The sequence below is a fragment of the Pipistrellus kuhlii genome, unplaced genomic scaffold (assembly GCF_014108245.1).
Source record: "Pipistrellus kuhlii isolate mPipKuh1 unplaced genomic scaffold, mPipKuh1.p scaffold_m20_p_28, whole genome shotgun sequence".
In the NCBI taxonomy this organism is placed as follows: domain Eukaryota; kingdom Metazoa; phylum Chordata; class Mammalia; order Chiroptera; family Vespertilionidae; genus Pipistrellus; species Pipistrellus kuhlii.
In genome coordinates, this window is record NW_023425527.1 from 2,703,811 (window position 1) to 2,724,297 (window position 20,487).

General features: G+C 36.1%; 1 protein-coding gene and 1 pseudogene across 5 annotated transcripts in view; one reads left to right on the forward strand and one right to left on the reverse strand.

Moving 5' to 3' along the window:
- The window catches only part of STXBP4 (syntaxin binding protein 4), a 110,430-nt gene that overhangs the window by 81,655 nt on the left and 8,288 nt on the right, over positions 1–20,487 (reverse strand). For all 5 annotated transcript variants that reach the window (XM_045587351.1, XM_045587350.1, XM_045587349.1 and 2 more), the window contains 5 exons: positions 14,809–14,915; positions 14,414–14,630; positions 13,198–13,276; positions 10,240–10,334; positions 2,298–2,394 (listed from right to left, as the gene is read on the reverse strand). In XM_045587351.1, the coding sequence (XP_045443307.1) occupies positions 2,298–2,394; positions 10,240–10,334; positions 13,198–13,276; positions 14,414–14,630; positions 14,809–14,915 (595 nt within the window). The remainder of the gene's footprint in view (positions 1–2,297; positions 2,395–10,239; positions 10,335–13,197; positions 13,277–14,413; positions 14,631–14,808; positions 14,916–20,487) is intronic.
- LOC118728024 lies at positions 104–1,433 on the forward strand (annotated as a pseudogene).

Genomic DNA, 20,487 nt, shown 5'->3' on the forward strand with positions numbered 1-20,487 from the left:
TAATATGCTAGGACAGGTGCTTTGCAATTTCACCCTCGGAATTTTCAGGGTGGGTGCTCTTATCCTCTCAATTTGCCAGTCTGGAGCTAAGACAAGTGAACTGTCTAAAACCCCGAGGCCGGCCCTTTCCAGCTCCTCCACGCCTGCCTCGGCCCGCTCACCAGCTGTCAAAAATGGTGAAAGAAACTACTTACTATGATGTTTTGGGGGTCAAGCCCAATGCCACCCAGGAAGAACTGAAAAAGGCTTATAGGAACCTGGCCTTAAAGTACCACCCTGATAAGAATCCAAATGAAGGAGAGAAGTTTAAACAGATTTCTCAAGCTTACGAAGTGCTCTCTGATGCAAAGAAAAGGGAATTGTATGACAGAGGAGGAGAACAAGCAATTAAGGAAGGTGGAGCAGGTGGTGGTTTTGGTTCCCCCATGGACATCTTTGATATGTTTTTTGGAGGAGGAGGAAGGATGAAGAGAGAAAGGAGGTTGTACATCAGCTCTCCATAACCTTAGAAGACTTATATAATGGTGCAACGAGAAAACTAGCTCTACAAAAGAATGTGATTTGTGACAAATATGAAGGCCGAGGTGGTAAGAAAGGAGCAGTAAAGTGCTGTCTCAATTGCCGAGGTACTGGAATGCAAATAAGAATTCATCAGCTAGGCCCTGGAATGGCTCAACAAATTCAGTCTGTGTGCATGGAGTGCCAGGGCCATGGGGAAAGGATCAGTCCTAAAGATAGATGTAAAAGCTGCAACGAAAGGAAGATAGCTTGAGAGAAGAAGATTCTAGAAGTTTATATTGATAAAGGCATGAAAGATGGCCAGAAGATAATATTCCATGGTGAAGGAGACCAGGAACCAGGACTGGAGCCAGGAGATATTATCATTGTTTTAGATCAGAAGGACCATGCTGTTTTCACTCGACGAGGAGAAGACCTTTTCATGTGTATGGACATACAGCTGGTTGAAGCATGGTGTGGCTTCCAAAAGCCACTAGCTACTCTTGACAACCGAACTCCAGTCATCACCTCTCATCCAGGTCAGAATGTCAAGCATGGAGATATCAAGTGTGTATTAAATGAAGGCATGCCAATTTATCGTAGACCTTAGGAGAATTTAAGGTAAACTTTCCTGAGAATGGCTTTCTCTCTCCTGATAAACTCTCTTTGCTGGAAAAACTCCTACCTGAAAGGAAGAAAGTAGAAGAGACTGATGAAATGGACCAGGTAGAACTGGTAGATTTTGATCAAATCAAGAAAGATGGTGCCATTACAACGGAAAAGCATATGAGGATGATGAACATCAACCTAGGGGTGGTGTTCAGTGTCAGACCTCTTAATGGGGCCAGTGAATAACACTCAATGCTGGCATTTTATATACAGTAGGGAATGAGTGAAGGACTGTAACCATGATATGCTCACTACTTGCTATTGTTTTTGTTTTAATATTCAAGTATGGTAGTATTTTAAAAGTTAAATGAAGAATAAACTCAAATATAAATAAAATAAAATAAAAATAAAACCCCGAGGCCACTCGACAAATAAGTAGCAGAACTGGATTCCATCTAAGGTCTGACTCAGAGGCACATCCTCCTGATGGTTACCCAGCACTGCAGATGCTTCTTTAGACATGGAGCGTGGACTATTCATCTACCTACCCTCACACATCTTTATTTTGACCGCGACTTAGTTTCCAAGGATTCTTTTAAAGTTGTTCCTAATGACAGTATCCTACTCTTATTTCATGGATGGCTTATCTTTGCTTATCTTTTTAAATATGCTAATTATGGTTTATCTGAAGTTTTCTTCTGCTCTTGCAATATTTCCCCTTTTTTGAATTCCTTTCCTTTTTCTATTTGTCTGATACTGCTGGTCAGGAATTCTAGCTGAGTTTTTCAGAGTATTGATTGAGGAATTTGAAATAAATGTGGTCCTTTTTTTCCCTCTCCTTCTAAAGAGGAACTCAATAAAAATGAGTCACAATAACCCTTTAGATAAGTTTCTGTGATGATATAACACAGCGATTTTTCAACCTTTTTCATCTCATGGCACACATAAAGTAATTATTAAAATTCTGTGGCACACCAAATTTTTGGTGTTCTGACAAAAAAAAAAAAAGGTATAATTTTGATTCATTCACACCGTCGGCTACTATGTTGGCTGTTGTCATTTTTTAATTTGACAATCTAAGAGAAAAGAGGTCAGGCCCATGACCAAATAGTCAGGTATTGCGTGTTTTAAAAAATGTCTTGGCACCCCGGTTGAAAATTGCTGGATTAACACAATGTACCTAATATTACCTCCAAAAGACACTGTCCCCTGTGGGTCTACTGCCACTTGCTGTCTCAGGGCTTGGTGTTGTTCCTTTGTGGGCTGAATACCAAGATAATTTAAAGCCTGGAAAGAAAAGGACTCGTGTGAGGCAATTTTCAAATCTCCACAGAATAAAACTCTTCATTAGAACTTTATTTCACAATCCAGGGAAAAGAATCAATATCAGCAACAGTGACCAGAATTAGATGTACAAAGAAAGTCTGCTGACTACGGGTTAATTTTCTATAAAATATTAGCTTCCTAATTCCACAGACATCTCAACTGTTCCCCCCTCCCAAGGCTAACACTTTAGCTGATCCTAAATTTATAAGCATAGTCCTAGAAGCCAAACTCAGACTCTCTCCTAGTTTAAAATATGTGATATGGCAGGAGAAAAATAGCAAGTAAATCTTATGAAATCTAATTTAACATGAATTTCTACAAGTAGCACTCTAAAGCATAGATATTTTGTTAGTATCTTGTAAATTTGAGAACAAAAATAGTCGATGAAAACTGGCCCGGCCAGTGTGGCTCAGTGATAGAGCGTTGACCTATGAACCAGGAGGTCATGGTTCGATCCCGGTTAGGGCACATACCAGAGGCCAGGGTTGTGGGCTCAATCCCCAGTGTGAGGCATGCAGGAGGCAGCCGATCAAAGATTCTCTGTCATCATTGATGTTTCTATCTCTCTCTCCCTCTCCCTTCCTCTCTGAAATCAATCAAAATATATTTAAAAAAATAAAGATGATGAAAACTGAATTACATACAAAATATTCTACTTTTTAGCTTGTTTATGAGCAGACTTACATAAATAGTAAACTAAAAAGCTTTCTCTAAAAAGCTTCTCTCTACCTTCTCCTTTTAGCAACCATAGCTAATTAAAAATTCAGAGATTGTTAGTTGTACTCCAATGTCTATTCTCTCCTTGTTCCTTAGTAACAGAATGGCAATATTTAGCTAGAAATACTGTCATCCAGATAAAAGATATCCCTGTTTTGCAGCTTGATGAGGCCATGTGACTATATGCAGGCCAACGAGATATAAGGAGAAATGCTATAAGGACCTTCTGGGGAGTCTTTCAGAAGTAGTGGTAGGCACTTCCTGTCCCCTTTCCTCCTCTCTTTGGCCTTAAATAAAAGAAAACAAAAAGGAAGATGAATGGGAGGGAAGGGAAGATGATGGTTGGTTGCTAAAATTCAAATGGTCATTCTGGTTCAGGAGCAACCTCAATAAAGATGAAGAAGCAGAAAGACGATAGTTGGGACATGGGACCCCAACACTGTGGACCTCCAGGCCAGTCCTGGATTACCTTCTTCCAGGTTTCTTTGAGGTCTGAGAGAAGTACATTTCTAATGGAGACCACTGTTATTTTATAGCAAATTCTAATCTTAACTGATGCATAGGGCCCGATTGATGCCCTATTGTTGAATTCGGGCAAGAACGTATTCTATGTTAATCATATCAAAACTAAAATATAGGCAAAGTTTAATATCGGCAATAGTCCTTTATAAATGTCTTCCTCCTTTGGAATCTGTTCATTCATTCATCATTTCATTTACAAAATATTTACTTAGTGCTTACTGTAATTTGTCAGGCAAAGGGACACCCAAACAAGATATAGCTGCTGGTATGATCTTTAGAGAGAGGATAACATGTAAATAAGTGTAATTACTGCAATATTTAATTTAATAGAAGTGTGTACAGGATCTACTATGGCCACAACAAATTGGTGACTGCACAGGTGGCTGGGCACAGTGAAGGAGGGAGACAGGAGGAAGGAGAACATCTGGAAAGATTCCTTTAAAAGTGACTCTAGGGCTTAGTCTAACATTATCTTCCCACCCTGTCTACACACTTATAAATATTTGCCTGGAATGACATGGAATAATGATTCTTAACTTTTGGCGTTCTTTGCTTCCAGTCATAAAAATGTTCCAAATAAAAGGAAAGAAAATAATACAAAGAACACTTATGTATTTGCTATCACTAACCATTCATTAATATTTGTTTGAAATTTATACATATTTTAAATAAATTTATTGGAGTGACCTTGGTTAATAGGGTCATACAGGTTGCAAGTGTACATTTCTATGACATGTTTTTAAACATCAATGACTTAGTTGAAGACTTTCTCCATTGTTCCTCAATAGGATACAACTAAGGTTGGTGTAGCCTTCTTGTCCATGATTTGATACCATTAATTCATGTATCCCCTAATAATATGGACTCTTATGCAATTGAAATTGTACATGAAAAGTACAGTACAAAAGGATAATCTTACCAATTATTTTTACGGGACATGGGACATGGGACCCCAACTGGCCTGGAGGTCCACAGTGTTGGGGTCCCATGTCCCAACTATCGTCTTTCTGCTTCTTCATCTTTATTGAGGTTGCTCCTGAACCAGTTATCAATGTTATGATTTCATAATTGCTCAATATTGTTTGCAAAACTATCGATAATTCAATTATTTTAACTTGAAATGGTATTCAACTGTATGAATATATTGTAATTTATCACCCATTCCTTGACTGATGGGCTTTTGGGGAAAAAATTTTTTTTTTATTGATTTCAGGAAGAAAGGGAGAGGAGAGAGAAACATCAATGATGAGAATCATTAATCAGCTGCCTCCTGCACGCCTCCTACTGGGGATAGAACACGCAAATCAGGCATGTGCCCTAAACCTAGAATTGAACTGTGACCTCCTGGTTCATAAGTCCATGCTCAACTGCTGGTTGATGGGCTTTTATATTTACTCCAATTTGGTTCTTATTACAAGACATTATATATATCTCCTTGTATAGCTGTGTGAAAATTTCTCTACAGTATATCTCTAGAAGAGGAAATGTGTTTATAAAGTCATAGGGTTTATAAAGTCAACTTTAATAGATATTGTAAAGTAACTCTACATATTGGTTGTACCAAGCAATTTATGCACACAACTAGGACATAAGTACTCCTATTTTCTACATTCTTTGTAGCATTTTATGTTTTCACACTTCAATTTTTGTCAATGTTGTATATGAAATATAGTGTATTAATTTGAATTCACCTAATTAAAGTGATATTAGTCTTTTCCATGTTGATTAGCAATATTTTAACTCAGAAATTACTTAGCAATATGTTTTAAATTTTGATATACAGAGTTTTAAGATGTAATTTTTGTTAGTGATTCCTAATTTTTGAAAACCAAAAATATCTACAGACATTGCCAAATGTCCCCCAAGGCAAATTTCCATATCCCTGTCCTTGAAAAACACTGCTCCAGGGACCAACACTATTAACAGTTTGATGTACTAGTGTAAGTTTTCTGATTTTTTGCTATGGACATAGCACCTATATATAAATATATATGTAAATTATGTATTTTAAAATAATTAAATTATACTATATAGAGTGTTCTGTCTTTTTTAAAAACTATCAACATATCACAGCTTTCTGTTCTGTAGATTTTAGATCTTTTGCATGCTTTTTAAAATTGCTATAATAGTATATTAAAGCTTAGCATTGAAGTATATTTAGATCAGATTATGAATTTAACAAAACATTGCAAAAGGCCCTTCTGAACTTCTCCCCATAGATAACAGCTGTCATACATTTGGTTTAATATTCCCAAACATTTTATTATATAATATTTGGTGTATACTAAAAACATATATTGTATGTAACATACATTTTAAATCAAGACAATAAAATAAAACATCATCGAATCCATTTTAGGATTACAAAACTGCCAATACTAAAATTCCCAGATTATTTTAGTGGCTTGTCACATATACATATTCCTAATGTTATTTTGTTTTGCTGTTTTTAAGCCTCATAAAAATGCTGCAGATTGCCTTCTGAAACTTTAATTTTTCATCCTGCAATATGGTTTTATTATTCATCCATGTGGTTACATGCTCTTGTGACATTAAGGCATTCACTTTTACTGACAAATGTAATACTTAATTATGTCACCGTGCCACAATTTATTCGCCCATCCTCCTGAAGGTGGGCCGTGGGTTTTCTGCTTACCGGGAATGCAGCAGTGATTGTACCTATCTACCACAGTTCATGGGTAAGAATTCCTTTAGGCCAGTGGTCAGCAAACTCATTAGTCAACAGAGCGGCAAACTGTGGCTCTCGAGCCACATGTGGCTCAAAAGCCGCAGTTTGCCGACCACTGCTTTAGGCTGAATACCTAGGAGTAGTGCTGATGGGTCATTTTCTGATTGGTTTGTAGAATTCTTTGTATATTTAGCATTTTATACGTTATAGATCTGATTGGTTTGTAGAATTCTTTGTATATTTAGCATTTTATATGTTATAGATGTTACACATATTTTCTCCTAGTTTTTGGCATAACTTTTCACTTTTTAATATTCTCATCTTATGGAGTTTCTATGGACAATCCCAGACATGTTTTTACACCATTACTTTATATTTTTAAGTAATCAATGTAATAGTTTAAAAAAATATTTTTAAGGATGTGACTTTGTTTTATAAATAGGAGATTTATTGATATTTAATTCACATCTCTTAAAATTCACCATTTTAGTATATAGTTAAGAGGCTTTTAGTATATTCACAAAGTTGTACATCAATCCTCACTAATTCTAGAAAATTTCCATCACCTCCCAAAGGAAGTCCCATCCCATTAGCAGGCACTTCCTAGTTCCCTACCTCCCCCTTGCCCCCACTCCAGGCAACCACTAATCTATTTTCTGTATGTATGGATTTGCCTATTCTGGGCATTTCATACAAACAGAATCATATAATTTGTGGCTTTTTGTGTCTAGGTTCTTTTTACTTAATTTCATGTTTCAAGGTTTATCTATGTTGTATCATGTATCAAGAAGAAACACAGGCAATTTTAAAAGTTCACATTCTTAGCTGGTGGTGAATACATGTGTTGATTATTCTTTCAACTGCACATGTATAATGTAATCATTGTGTATATAATTGATATTGTAAAGATATAAAAACAATTTTATAAAAATAATGCAAATAAGACACCTACCACAGAAGGTACTCAATATATGGTGATTCTTATATCAAATAATAATAAAGTTGCAAAATGCAATTAACCACAGTGTAAATTGACCTAGAGCTAAACTTAGTATAGGTGAAAGTTTTATTGAATGTGAATTTTTTCTAGATGAATATAGCACGTCAGTGAGGCAAGCTCATGAATTTAAATTGCAAGTAATTTATGTTTAATCATAAAATAGGTTCTAATAATTTATTGAATGTCATCTTTTAGCCTTAAAAATGTATTAATTGGACAATATCTGTCCTTTTTTATGGTGCCTGGATGATGAATTTTAAAAAATGTCGCTTCTGTACAATACTAGTCACACACTTCCCAGCCTAATAACAAAGAACATCTCATTAACGATTACCAGACATCGGGTACGCATTGCTCACTACAGCTTTCTTCAAATGTTACAGAAATGGCAAGAGGTAAAGTAAATACCAGAGAAATGGCATCTGTATCCAAAAGCATCTTTCCAAGGTACAAAAATAGGGATAGCATACAGGTGTCTTCAAGCCAACTAATAAACTATAACTCTATTTGACATGTTTACCATACCTGCTGATAAGTTTAACGTTAGGAACAGAGGAGACACATAGTACTTATAAAACTACTTTGAAAAAACATATCACTAACTCTGGTGAAATTATTTAAAAATATCTGTATATAAAAATCATTAGTAGAATATTCATGGCAAAAGGCGATCATTTTTTTTCTCAGACAGTGAATTAAAATAAAATGAATTCAATGTTAGAAATCACTTCCGGGAGATTCTGATTTAAAACATCAACTTAGACAAGAAAAACAAAGAGAATTTCCTGAGGACATTGTCATTTATATATGTCTTGATGGTATTGCCTTTCATCAAATTCTAACCTCTCTTTCTTAAAAATTGCACTAAGTAGGGTAATTAATATCCACATAATCAGTCAACAACTTCTTCTTGTGAAATCTTAGCACAGCACACATTTTCTAGATACTATATACACTATATTTATAGAAGTTAAAGAAAGATATAATTTTAACATATTTTAAATACTTGATCACTTTTTCCTTATCTATCACTGAATAGAAAATACATTAAAAATTTAGTGGATGATAAAGTTGAATTTGTCTACAAAGTAGCAACTATAATAGAAGGACCTATTTTAAATGAAAGTGGTATAGATATTATGATAGTAATAGCTAACTATCCAAAAAGGGAAGAGTAGTTTAGAAATATTTGGGTGAATAGATGCTAATTTGGATTTTAGGGGGGAAAATTATTAAGTGAAATACAGTTTCAAACTCTGAAAATAAGTAATGCTCTACTGAATACAGTCACTAAAAATATCTTGAATCAAAGCTGGGAAGTTGAATGTGGGCTCCTTTTGCTGTAAAACAACTGTTTTATTTTTCTAAAAAAAAAATAATAATCAATTTGCTAAGCTAAAAGGAAAACCAAAACTGGAATTCTGACTCAATAGTCAAATAGCTCATATTTCTCAGAATCATATTTCTAAGAAACTTACAGATTAAAAAATACATCATGCACTAGAAAACTTACACCAAGTAAAAGAATAAAGGCTGTCAGATAGTATTTAGCTGGATAATTTTCTCCTTATCCAGATGAATGGTTAGCATTAAATCTTGAATGTTCAGAAATATATGTTAAACCAACATCATTAAAAAAAACAATAATTATCCATGTTTAGATATTAATATTTTCAAACCTCAAACATTTAATTTTTTTGAAAACATTAATAACTGGTTGTAAACTTTGCCATAAGCCAGAACTTACATCTTAACCAAAAATAGAGAGTACAAGTTAGCAAAAGATACTCAGGAGTATGAAAATATCAAAAAGACATCACAAGAACCTGATGGATCAGAAAGTTTCATTGAGCACAAACCAGGTGTTTAACCAGTGGTAGGTACACGGGACACTGTTGTGAGGAAGCATTAGCTCGTAAGTAAAGCAAGATACAGAAAAGATGACAGGGAACCACAGTGATTTACAGATGTGCAAACTAAGGAGACATTGGCCCTCACCATAAGAGTTAGCAAAGTCTAGATGTGGGAGTTGGAGTTGAGTCAGAATTTGAATAACGGAGAATATTCAAATTGGCAATGAAAAGGGTGCTCCTCTAGGACCATGCAAAGGTATATGAGAATAAGGGCAATGTGTGTTTATTCCAGATGTGCATTTTCATACTCTTCCTAAAATGTAAAACATTATCATCCACAAAACATGACAGGAAAGTAGAGGCTGTGGGCCTGTAACACTGAATCGATTTTTATATTAAAAAATAAGACATAGCACACTTTTGCTGTCAGCTCCCAAGTAACCTGACAAAAACCAGTTTTAAATGCATTTTTACTTTCAATTTTTCTTGTTACTCATCTTAAGTTCCTTTTACATACAGAATCTCTCAATGTTTTACTCTCCCCAGGACTTTTTTGTGTGCCTTTTGCATATGGCTACCATCTTCTTAATAGTCACTGATGCTTGACTATTAAGGTTCTTTAGGATTTAGCTTGCCTTTACTTTTTAAAAAATTGAACAAATGGGCATATTATTTGCACTTATTGCTCTGACATATGAAGTCTACTACGTTTTGTCATAATTTAGCCCGTTTCCTTGGGTTCTATGTGGTAAGACATCACATTTGTCTTACACACAGGAGGAAACAGATGAATGTGAATGTCGATTTAGTGATAAGAGGTTTAATTTTTTTTTTTGTACTAGTGAACAACATGAACTGCCCAACTCAAACATGAGTAAGTGCATTGAAGTCCAAACTGCCATTCATTTAATAGCATATAAATAATTCCTCAAGAAACTAATGGTGCCAGGCCTTTACCCTCTCCAAGACGAGAGGCCTTCCTTGCTGCTGTTTCATGGAAGAAAAACGAACATTGAAGTATTTACCATTTCCAGTTTCTCTGCCTTAAGGCGAACGGAGGGATTGAGGGAGACCTTCTTTCCTTGTGGTCCATCATTATCAGGCCGGAGAGGGGCAGCATCTGAGAGACAACAGGGTGCACACTAATTGGAAATTTAATTGGAATAGAAATGTTCATGTGACAGGATGTGTTCTGAGCTCCTGCTGTTAAAAAAAATTCTGGTTAACCAGCTGGCAGTTTTCACTTTTGTTTTCGTTAAATCTAAAATGTATCACACAAGCCAGCTTCACGTGAGCCCTAAACTATTTGGTATTAAAAGAATGACCAATTTGACATTAAGTCCCAGGGAAATACTAATTAAAAAGACAAACATAAACCTACCACCATTACTCTGTCATCACAATACCTTACTAATTGTAAAATGAAGTGTCTTTTTTTTTCTTTCCCAAATAAATAAAAAATCATATGAGAAATTCAAATAGATCATGATATTTCTTTGGCTGGCAAAAGTTGGTTTTGTTATGTGAGTTCTGGAAGTACTACAGAAAAAACTAAAAAATGCAGATGGTTTCCAGTTTTCACATTAACTATAATGGACTTATAACTCCTGGAACTCAAAATCCCATTTCTTCTTTTACAGAAGGTTATATTTCAAGAAGCATAAATGGACTTTCAAGGGTGGAGTTTATATACTGTTATTCTTTGGCACCTTTTCAATAGACACTGAGTACTTAGACAAGCCTTTGTCCTGGTTGTATGGATAAGAAACCAGGTGCCACCAGGACTAGGACCTGGAAAACAAGATTTGTTTTAATATGCCAGAGTTTGTAAAACAAATTCCTATAATTCATGGCAATCCTTCTATCTAAATTGTCACTATTCTAAATACACTTTTAAATGGTATTTTACTAGTTCTACATAGAAATGAGGAAGAGAAAAAAACTTTTTAAAATGTCACATTTTTATGCAGTGTTTTATTTTTTTTTAAATTTCTCGGAGCATCTGTCTCTAAGTACAAAATGATTTGCATTCTCTTAAGAACATAAGAAGCGCATATGAAAATAAATAGTCTTCCTCAAACCTTTAACACATCGTTAACATTCCATGTAAAATCTTGAATATAGCTTATATGTGTCAAGATCATAAAAAAATGGCTACTGACTTTTAATTTCAAGTGGAATCAAATGCTGAAAAAGACTGATTTTCATAGAAAAGAAAATGTGCAATTCTGATAAAAGCAACAAAGTGTCCTATGTTGATGTGATACCTAATTGTTGGCCATGGGATAAAAAAAATACCATATGTGTATTTTTTTTCTCTTAATGCAGGTTCGGTAAACTGTGGCTTGCAAGCCACATGTGGCTCTTTGGCCCCTTGAGGGTGGCTTTTCCACAAAACACCATGTGCGGGTGCACACGTAGTGTCATCGAAACTTCGTGGCATTCAGCTCTCAAAAGAAATTTCAATTGTTGTATTGTTGGTATTTGGCTCTGTTGACTAATGAGTTTGCTGACCATTGTCTTTTTTTTAATTTAATTTTATTTTTAATAATATATTTTATTGATTTTTCACAGAGAAGAAGAGAGAGGGATAGAGAGCCAGAAACATCGATGAGAGAGAATCATTGATCAGCTGCCTCCTGGACACCCCCCACCGGGGATGTGCCGGCAACCAAGGTAAGTGCCCTTGACCGGAATCGAACCCGGGACGCCCCAGTCCGCAGGCCGACGCTCTATCCACTGAGCCAAACCGGTCTCGGCCCGACCACTGTTTTAATGTAACTGCAGAACCAAGCTCCCCGTTCTCCTTGCTTGGTGCCCTACCAATAAAATAGTTTTAATTTGTCCTCAGTGTTCAGTGTTTGGCTTTGCTGTGCATTGGACAGGCAGACCCTTGTTCGAATCAGTTCAGTTCGGTTTGGTATCATTAAGAGAAATTCTCTGCCAAACCCAAAGTGTGGCCTAAAAGAGGCACACGGAGTGGCATGAAAGACCACATAGCAGGTAAGTCCAACTTTGTTTTTCATTTTTAAGGTTTGGACTTGTGAGGCTTAGCAGTGACCTTCAGCTTGGTGCCTGACCTACCTACAGTTAAGGCACACTGACACTGGGTGGACCCAAGCTCACCTAATTATGGTCTCAGACAAAGACCAGCCCTGGGCATGAACTACTCAGTTCAAGTTTAAGTGCACACTTGGAGAGGCGTTGAGAGCCAGAGGGATCAAGAAGAAAGAAGAATGCATGAATTTTGTGCTCCGGGCCTCTTGTACAAGAATAAATTGTTTCTCATGCTCACAACTGTAAACCTACTTTTGCCCCATCCTGTATAGATTTTTGACTGGTGCTTAACTTTTGGATATAATTTAAGGGGAGGAATTTTTCTTCATATTTGAGCCAATATACACTTTATAGCTTGATAAAAATCCTTCTGTTATGAATGGCTTACATAATCTTTTATTATTTTAAATAGCCATTAAATCATTCCATGATAATTAAAAACAACAACACTGAATTTACAATATCAATATTCTTTCTAATTTATATCTATATATTCTCTTAAAAACAAACCCCCAAAAATATTTATTTTCTTAAGCTATGCTTCCTTCTATGATTTCTCTGAAAGGGGCATTTAATATACCTCACCAGCATTTCACCAAAAGGGCAAAGCAACCTAACCTTAATTTACTAGTAGAAAGAGATTTCATTACTTGGTTTCAATAGTTTGTTGATTAATGCAGCTTCACAGACACTATTATTCTAATGCATCTTTGAAAATGTTAACCGTTGTTCAGGAAAATTTCCAAAAAAAGTCATAATCTGACAAGGACCATGGCACAATGTATCCATTTTGCTCTTTTACTCACTGAAGGAAAGAAGACTTAATGCATCCTTCCTTAAAGTCTATTAAGTCACATTACATATGCCTCATTGAGAAAGAGTCATTACAAAAAATAACAGGAGAGAGGAATTAAGTGTGCACTTACCTGTATTAGACATATCCGTAGGGCTGTGGTCCAAAGAAGCAATTGAAGTCTGTTCTATTTTCTTGTATCCCGTTTTTAACTATGAAAGACAATGAGAAACATGAAATGTCATTTTCTAAAGAAGGTCAAAGACCAGACTAGAAGCTCATTCTATATAATAAAAGTGTAGCATGCAAACTGTCTTCTTGACTGGGAGTTCAACCAGGAGGTGGGGCTGGCCAGGGAAAGGGAGGGAGGCCTTGGTTGGTGGCTAGCAGACTTTAGGGACCCTACCAGTGCATAAATTTCGTGCAATGGACCTCTAGTGTTAACATAAAAAGAATGACTAAAGTGACTAAAGCATTAGTTCAGAAAAAATAAAAAATAAAACCTCTAAATATTTGGTATATTCATCTTCAAACAAAGAAAGTCAGATTAAATGTAAAACAGCTTTCAGCTTTATCATCCAAGAACAACATAATAGGCCATGTACCTAGTCCTTGAAAAGGTTATCATCCCAAATAAAAAAGGATAAGGGCTGACAGAAAATCTTATACCCAGTACCTGATTAGCATATACCAGTAACTAAAGTTACCTCTGACAAATTGTATTTCACTGACTGAAAGCTGGCCTGAGTTTCCTATTTTACTTTATAGCTAGCACTCACTTAAAGACTTCTTACTCTTTACTTTATGACTTTGATTTACCAGGCTATTGCAGCAACTAGTTATTAAATGTACTGAAATTTTGATGCAGAAACCCCCCTTTGTGTGTCTGCGAGGGTGAATGGTATCCTAGTATACACACGTGGGGGGCATACCCACCTACTCTGAGTGGTAGAGATTACTCTCTGTGTGTGGGAAAGAAGCTGAGGACCATGAAGGAATACTGCCCGCCTTCAGGGAAGCAGAAAACAGAAATAATAATGTACTGGGCCATACTAATGACTGTCTGAAAACAGATGTGATATTTCTAACATAGTTCCAAATGATATCTACATGTATCTTGGTGATGCCACTCCTGATCATAGTTTTCTGGGCAAAAGACACACTAACGTGAAAAAAAATTGCATTTATTGACAGCACAGAATAAAAATCTTAAAATACAAAATCTTTCAAGGAAATACCAGTTTGCTAAGACACTGTATTACCAAAATGATAATTCTAGATGTATATGGCAAATATAAAAACATACAGGGGATTTTGGACTGCATAAGAAAACAGAAATTGAAGAGTACCCGATTTCCCTTCAAAGAAGGTAAAACAGCATCTATAGTTTTGGGGGTAGAGGAGGTCCTTGGAATCGGTATTTCAGGAGAAGAAAGAAGATTAAATGCTGAAGCTTGAGGTCCATATTCTCCAGAGGTCTGTAAAAGGGGTGTACATGGTGGATTTCCTGGGTGATTGCCATCGGATTTTTGTCTTATGAATGCTATCTCCCAAGCAGATTCTGACCTAGCAGTAAAAAGGAAACACTTTATGAATGTATTATGGATACAGCACAATTTAATTCTAAAATAATGTTTCACATATTACTTCAAAACATTTCTTTTGTACTTATGACACCTTAAAAATTACTATTTTAAGGAGCCATGCTAAATGATTCCTTTTATCCTGTGAATAGGACAGTTACCTCAACTTGGCTCGGGTAATTATGCTTTTTGCTTCTTCAAATGATACACCAATCATAGATTCCTTGTTTATTGAGACAAGTTGATCTCCTGGCTTCAAACGTCCATCCTAATAAAAATAGTAACATTTGTAAAAAAATGAATAAGGATGGTTTAAAAAAAAAAATTGATGCGATTACAGCAAGAAAAGTTTTAGTGAAGAATGTCTTAAAGAAATAGCAAAATCAGAGATCATAACACACAACTGCTATATTCACAGGTGATTTTTTTTCTCCGTCCATTTGATTAATGTATGGGGAGCAAAACACAATAGTAACGCCGGAAAAGACTAAGCTATATGGAGAAAGTATCCATCACAGGGATGCTACATGTTCAGTAAAATGAAAGAGCTGACTTTGTAAGGTTAGTAAACACAGCTCCGTATTGCCTGGGCTCAAATCTTACTACAGAGTTTGGTTACATATGCATTTAAGTCAAGCATATTCAGACTACATTTAGACACTCATGTGCATTAGTGTGCAACTTAATATGCTTAATTTTAGTTTGAGGACAATCATTCATTCACTCAAGGTTAAGGTGAAATGGTAACAAACAAGAAAAACAACCATTTGGCCACAGGCTATAAAATAATAAGGCTAATAAAAGTTAGGGAAGAATAAACAACATTTCAGAGTGCTTATTCTGGGGAGGATCAGTGAGAATGTGATGGGGAAAGCACATAGGAAGTCTCAATGATACTTAAACTTTCTCTTTAAGTGTTGGATTCTAAGTGGATTCGTAGATGTTCATTTATCATTATACTTCATAAGTTACAATATTTTTCAATATCCGTTTGTATGCAGCAAATATTGCACTATACACAAGAAAAGAAGTGATCCATCCCCTCAAATAAAAAGAAAGCTAATGCCATTTGCCCAACAATATGCCTAACCATCTAAATAATATTTGGGTTCTATAATCCAAACCTGGTATTTAAAATAAGGGTCAAGTAGAGAATGTTAAATCTGATTTTAAAATAAATTAATTAACTAGTACGATGAAATAAACATTATTGTTAAATACAGCTATAGACCATTTGGAATCTGCAAAAATAATTCCTCAGTTTAATAACATAGGTTGTAACTGAAATGCATTGGCTACATTACTATTGACTTCTATGCCAAAGCCTGGCAACAATTTAGGGGGGGAAAGGAGGAAATGAAGAAAACATGCTTCATTGGAGCAAATCATGTAAAGGTTATTGACAAGGAAAGAAAGGTTCTTTTAGAAACGGGTTGGAAGATAAATAAATATCAGGTTACTTTGTGTTGACCCGAACATTCTTGGTATTCACAGTTCCTTCTGTTAAACTTACTTGAAAAAGGGAAATTCTGAAGTGATGACTCTGTCATATGTCAACTCAACGACCTTTCATTTGGGCAGGAGCTCTCAGAGACAGAGGGTGGGGTGGAAGGAGCACAGGCTGGACAGACAGACAGACCTGCACTCACACTTGCTCTATGACTTGCTAGCTAGATGTTCATAAACAATGAGAGAGAGAGAGAGAGAGGGAGAGGAGAGAAGGTAGGAGATGGAGAGGCACGCAATCTCCACAGGGAAGGCAGAACAGAACTCTAGCGTCTGAGGCAGCTCCTATATCTGTATCGTACAGAAATCAGAGCTGGTGGTCAGGGCTGCAGAGAAAAGGGCTACAGAAAACAGACATAGGCAACAGGGTTCAGGCTGACCTACGACCTCTCACAACCTCTTCTCGGGCTGTACAGTATCATCAGCACCGAGGGAAGAGCCCTCCTATAGGCAACTTAACGCATCTTATAGTAAAGCCCACCGACACACTGAAGCAGCATTCTCAAGCAGGACACGAGTCAGGGGAGATAGAAAGAAAATTCCTTCTGACTGGCTTCTGGTGTTTCTATACATCTTTTCTTTCTAAAAATGTATCCACAGCGTTGGGTGGTTTTTCCTTTACTTTGGTTCCTAGAATAAAATCTTAGCTGATCATGTGAATTTCTGAACTTGCTTAAAAGTCAGAACCTGCAAAGTAAAACAAAGCTATTTCTGTACTTGTCTGGCATCTCAAACCAGTGAATTCTGAACCAGCTGCATTAATGTGTGTGTGAAGACGCTAACTTCAGAGGCCTCTTCCACACTGTCTTGATTCTGACTCAGCAGTTACTGAGCAACCAGACAACACGATGGGCAAGGTGCCAGGCACTTTCGTGTGCCCGACTTCAGAGTCTGAAACCTTTCAGGTTGACATCTGTAAAGATGCAGTGATAATGCATTCCTGACCACTCAGATACTTCCACTAGGAACTACCAACACTGTTCATTCCAGATTACAAAGACTGGTACTTAGTTTTCTAAATAACTTTCTAAAAAAACCATCTACCTGTCTGGCTCAGGCTATAACCAGCTCACTATTCCTAACTACTAAGGGATATTCTTGCTTTGGGGCCTTTCCCAGGCTCCATCCGCTGTCCACTGGAGGTACCCTTTTTTTTTTATTTTATTTTTTTATCACCAGCTATGATATGAATCTGAGTCAGTTGTTTAACCTCCAGGGGACTCCACTTTCTTAGCTGTAAAGTGGGGATAAATACCTACCACACAAGGTTGATACCATCATTAAATAATACATATACAATCAAGCGCACTGTAGGTGTTAAATACAGGCGAGTCGAACCAGAATCCCAAATCTGTTATGGGCAATTTTCACACTGATAGCAAACTTAATCCTGTCACTCCTAACTTAAGAGCCCGTTATGACTGCCCGCTGGTAGAAAAGTTGGAACTCCTTAACTTCCCAAACCCAGCAAAACAAACTGGCTGCAACCTTCTATTTCTAGCCTCATCATCCAACTTCCCTTCTCGGCATATGAATTCTTGTTCTATTTTCAGAAAGTATTCAACCCCTAATGCTTTTACGTGCACTAATTTGTCGGGATGACACCGCCCACCCTGCCATGTCCCCTGCTGATGAACTCTCACTTAACTTCACAACCAGCCTCAGACATCTCTGCCGTGAGTTCTCCCTGACTCCCGACATTTACTTAACTGTTCCTTTCTCTGTGCCCTGAAGGCTCTTTCATGCACCTGCATTACTGCACTGACTTTGTACTGCCCTTGTTTTTATCTCCTGATTTCCTTTCCCCCCAGGAGAGCAAATGAACTAAGCATCTTCCACACCAGCAGCACCGATTCTCTCAGCTGGCCGGAGCCACGCCCTTGTCATGGTTGCTCCACAAGCAGAGAGCCAGGTGCTTAAGTCCCCAACAAATTAATAAGGTCCAAGAGGCTAAGGTGGCTCTCACAGAAATAAATCATGGCAGAGGCAGAAAGAGCGCTGCATTGCGAAGTGAGCCCTCCTGGCTACACCCCCTTCAGCCCCACCAATGGGAGCGCTGTCTACCCTTTGCCACCCCGAGGCCTTGGTCCTATTTATCTATAAGCCTTGGTCCATCTATAGGCTTGAGATTGCCTATTTTATTAGCTCTGAAACAATATATTAAAATTGGAGCAAGTCAAAGTACTCGTATGCATTTAAAAATATTAACATTTGTTCAGTTCGATAAGTGTAACAAGGATAAACTTATAGTCTGTGTTTCCTAATCTGAATATATTTACTGTGCAGAAGTTTTGTGCGGATTAGGTGATTATTAACATTCTAATGCAGTATTTAGAACACAGTAAATCCTACTATTATCAATTTAAAATTTTTTAAAAATAAAAGAGCATTCATTTTGTATTTGCAGAGTAAATATACATATAACTCTCCATCATGAGAAAGTACACAAAAAGTAATGGAAGCACTGCCAACTTATTTATTCTGTCTACACCTTTATTTTGGCTGTGTGGACAGGACTAGGTATAGTCAAAGAACATTAACAGCTCTGTGCTGCCCTCTAGTGGTAAATATACAATATAGTCCATTACAGGGGTTTGGTTTTTAATTCCCTCTCAAACAAGGAAATTCTAAGGAAACCAGTAAGAGAAAGAATACATTATGAATATAATATAATTTCTTGGTCTGCCATCACTGACAGCTGACTAAGAGCCACTCAGCATCATTGATACCAATTTAATACTTTACCACTACTTTTCATGGGATATAAAAGCATAAGTTGATGCTTGTCTTAAAAGCAAATTGTTATCATTTGTTAGGTACAATCATCTGTTATTTCACTATATCAAGTGCAATCTAGGAAATACCTTAGCTATCCTGAACACACACACACACACACACACACACACACATACATACATCTTAGCTTCAAAACTAAAGTAGTACTAAACATTTCAGTTCTTAAAAGAAAAAATCATTTTTGTTTGAATTTGTTTAAATTTAGCATTTAAATATGTTCTTACTTGGTTAAAAATTTAAATTCAATGGCCAAAATTTTATTTCATTATAATATCACAAACATACTGTATAATACTTACAACTTATGCATTTGGAAAATACCTTATTATCTCAAGAAGTCTGAAACAAAATCATTTCTATTATTTTAGAAATTATTAGTAAAATTAACAAAACAAAACAAAAAAACCCCCAGTAGAATAGATAAGCTGCTTGCTAAACAAGTGTTTGGGGTGGGAACAGGGATAAGAGAAGGTATATTTATTCCACCAAAACAAGTAGAATAAGAAAACAACAATACGAACAAACCTAATGATAAGAGAATCCTTTCTCATATTATGCAGTTTGATATAAATAGGATGTTTTATTAAATTCTTTATACGCTATCTATTTCCAAAAAGCACTGGGGTCAATTTTCAATAAAAGACATATACTATAAGCACAATAGTAAAACAAAAATAGCAAATACAATCCAAGAGAAATGAGAACACAAATATAGTAACCAGTTTGTTAACTAAATTGCTGGTATTATGCTTCAGATTTGGATCTGAGCCGCCTAGGAAAAATGGATTAATGATTTACATACCGTATTTTTCGGACCATAAGACGCACTTTTTTCCCCCCAGAAATGGGGGGAAAAAGTCCCTGCGTCTTTGGTCCAAATATAGCCTACACATATACTTTAAAAAAAAAGTTTTTTTACTTGCCCGGCTCTGTGTGGTCTCTGTGTGCTTGCCCGGCTCTAAAATGGTTCTAAATGCTGCTGTTTACTTTACAGGGTTGATTACATGTGTTTATGACTGTGATGTTGGGTTTTAATGCACATAAAATATTTTAGGACACTATTTGTTTCAGAATCTTTTTTTCTTCATTTCCCTTCTCTAAAAACTGGTGCGTCTTATGGTCCGGAGCGTCTTATGGTCAGAAGAGTAAGACTTTCTAATTCCTAAAAAAGGATACTTTCTCATCTTAATTCTAAATCTAATTTCTCATATAGATTCTAAACCCAATTTCTCATGTGAGCAAGTATTATAATTAGTAATATAATTAACAAATTGAACAAAAATCACAGTAAATTTAAAATGAAAGAATTTTATTTGCTGAGTGTTTGTGTTTATTTTGTTTTGCATTTAGGATAGGCTAAATTAATATACTTCAAGCTTAAGTGATCCAATTTAGTCCAAACTCAGAGCAATCTAGAGATAACAACACGTCTTCAAATATAATTTCTCTCAACCAAAAATAGGATAAGAGTTGAATAGCATAAATTAAAAATCTATAACCTTTAGTGATAGCCTGAAGTCTGTTATTTTCACGTTTTA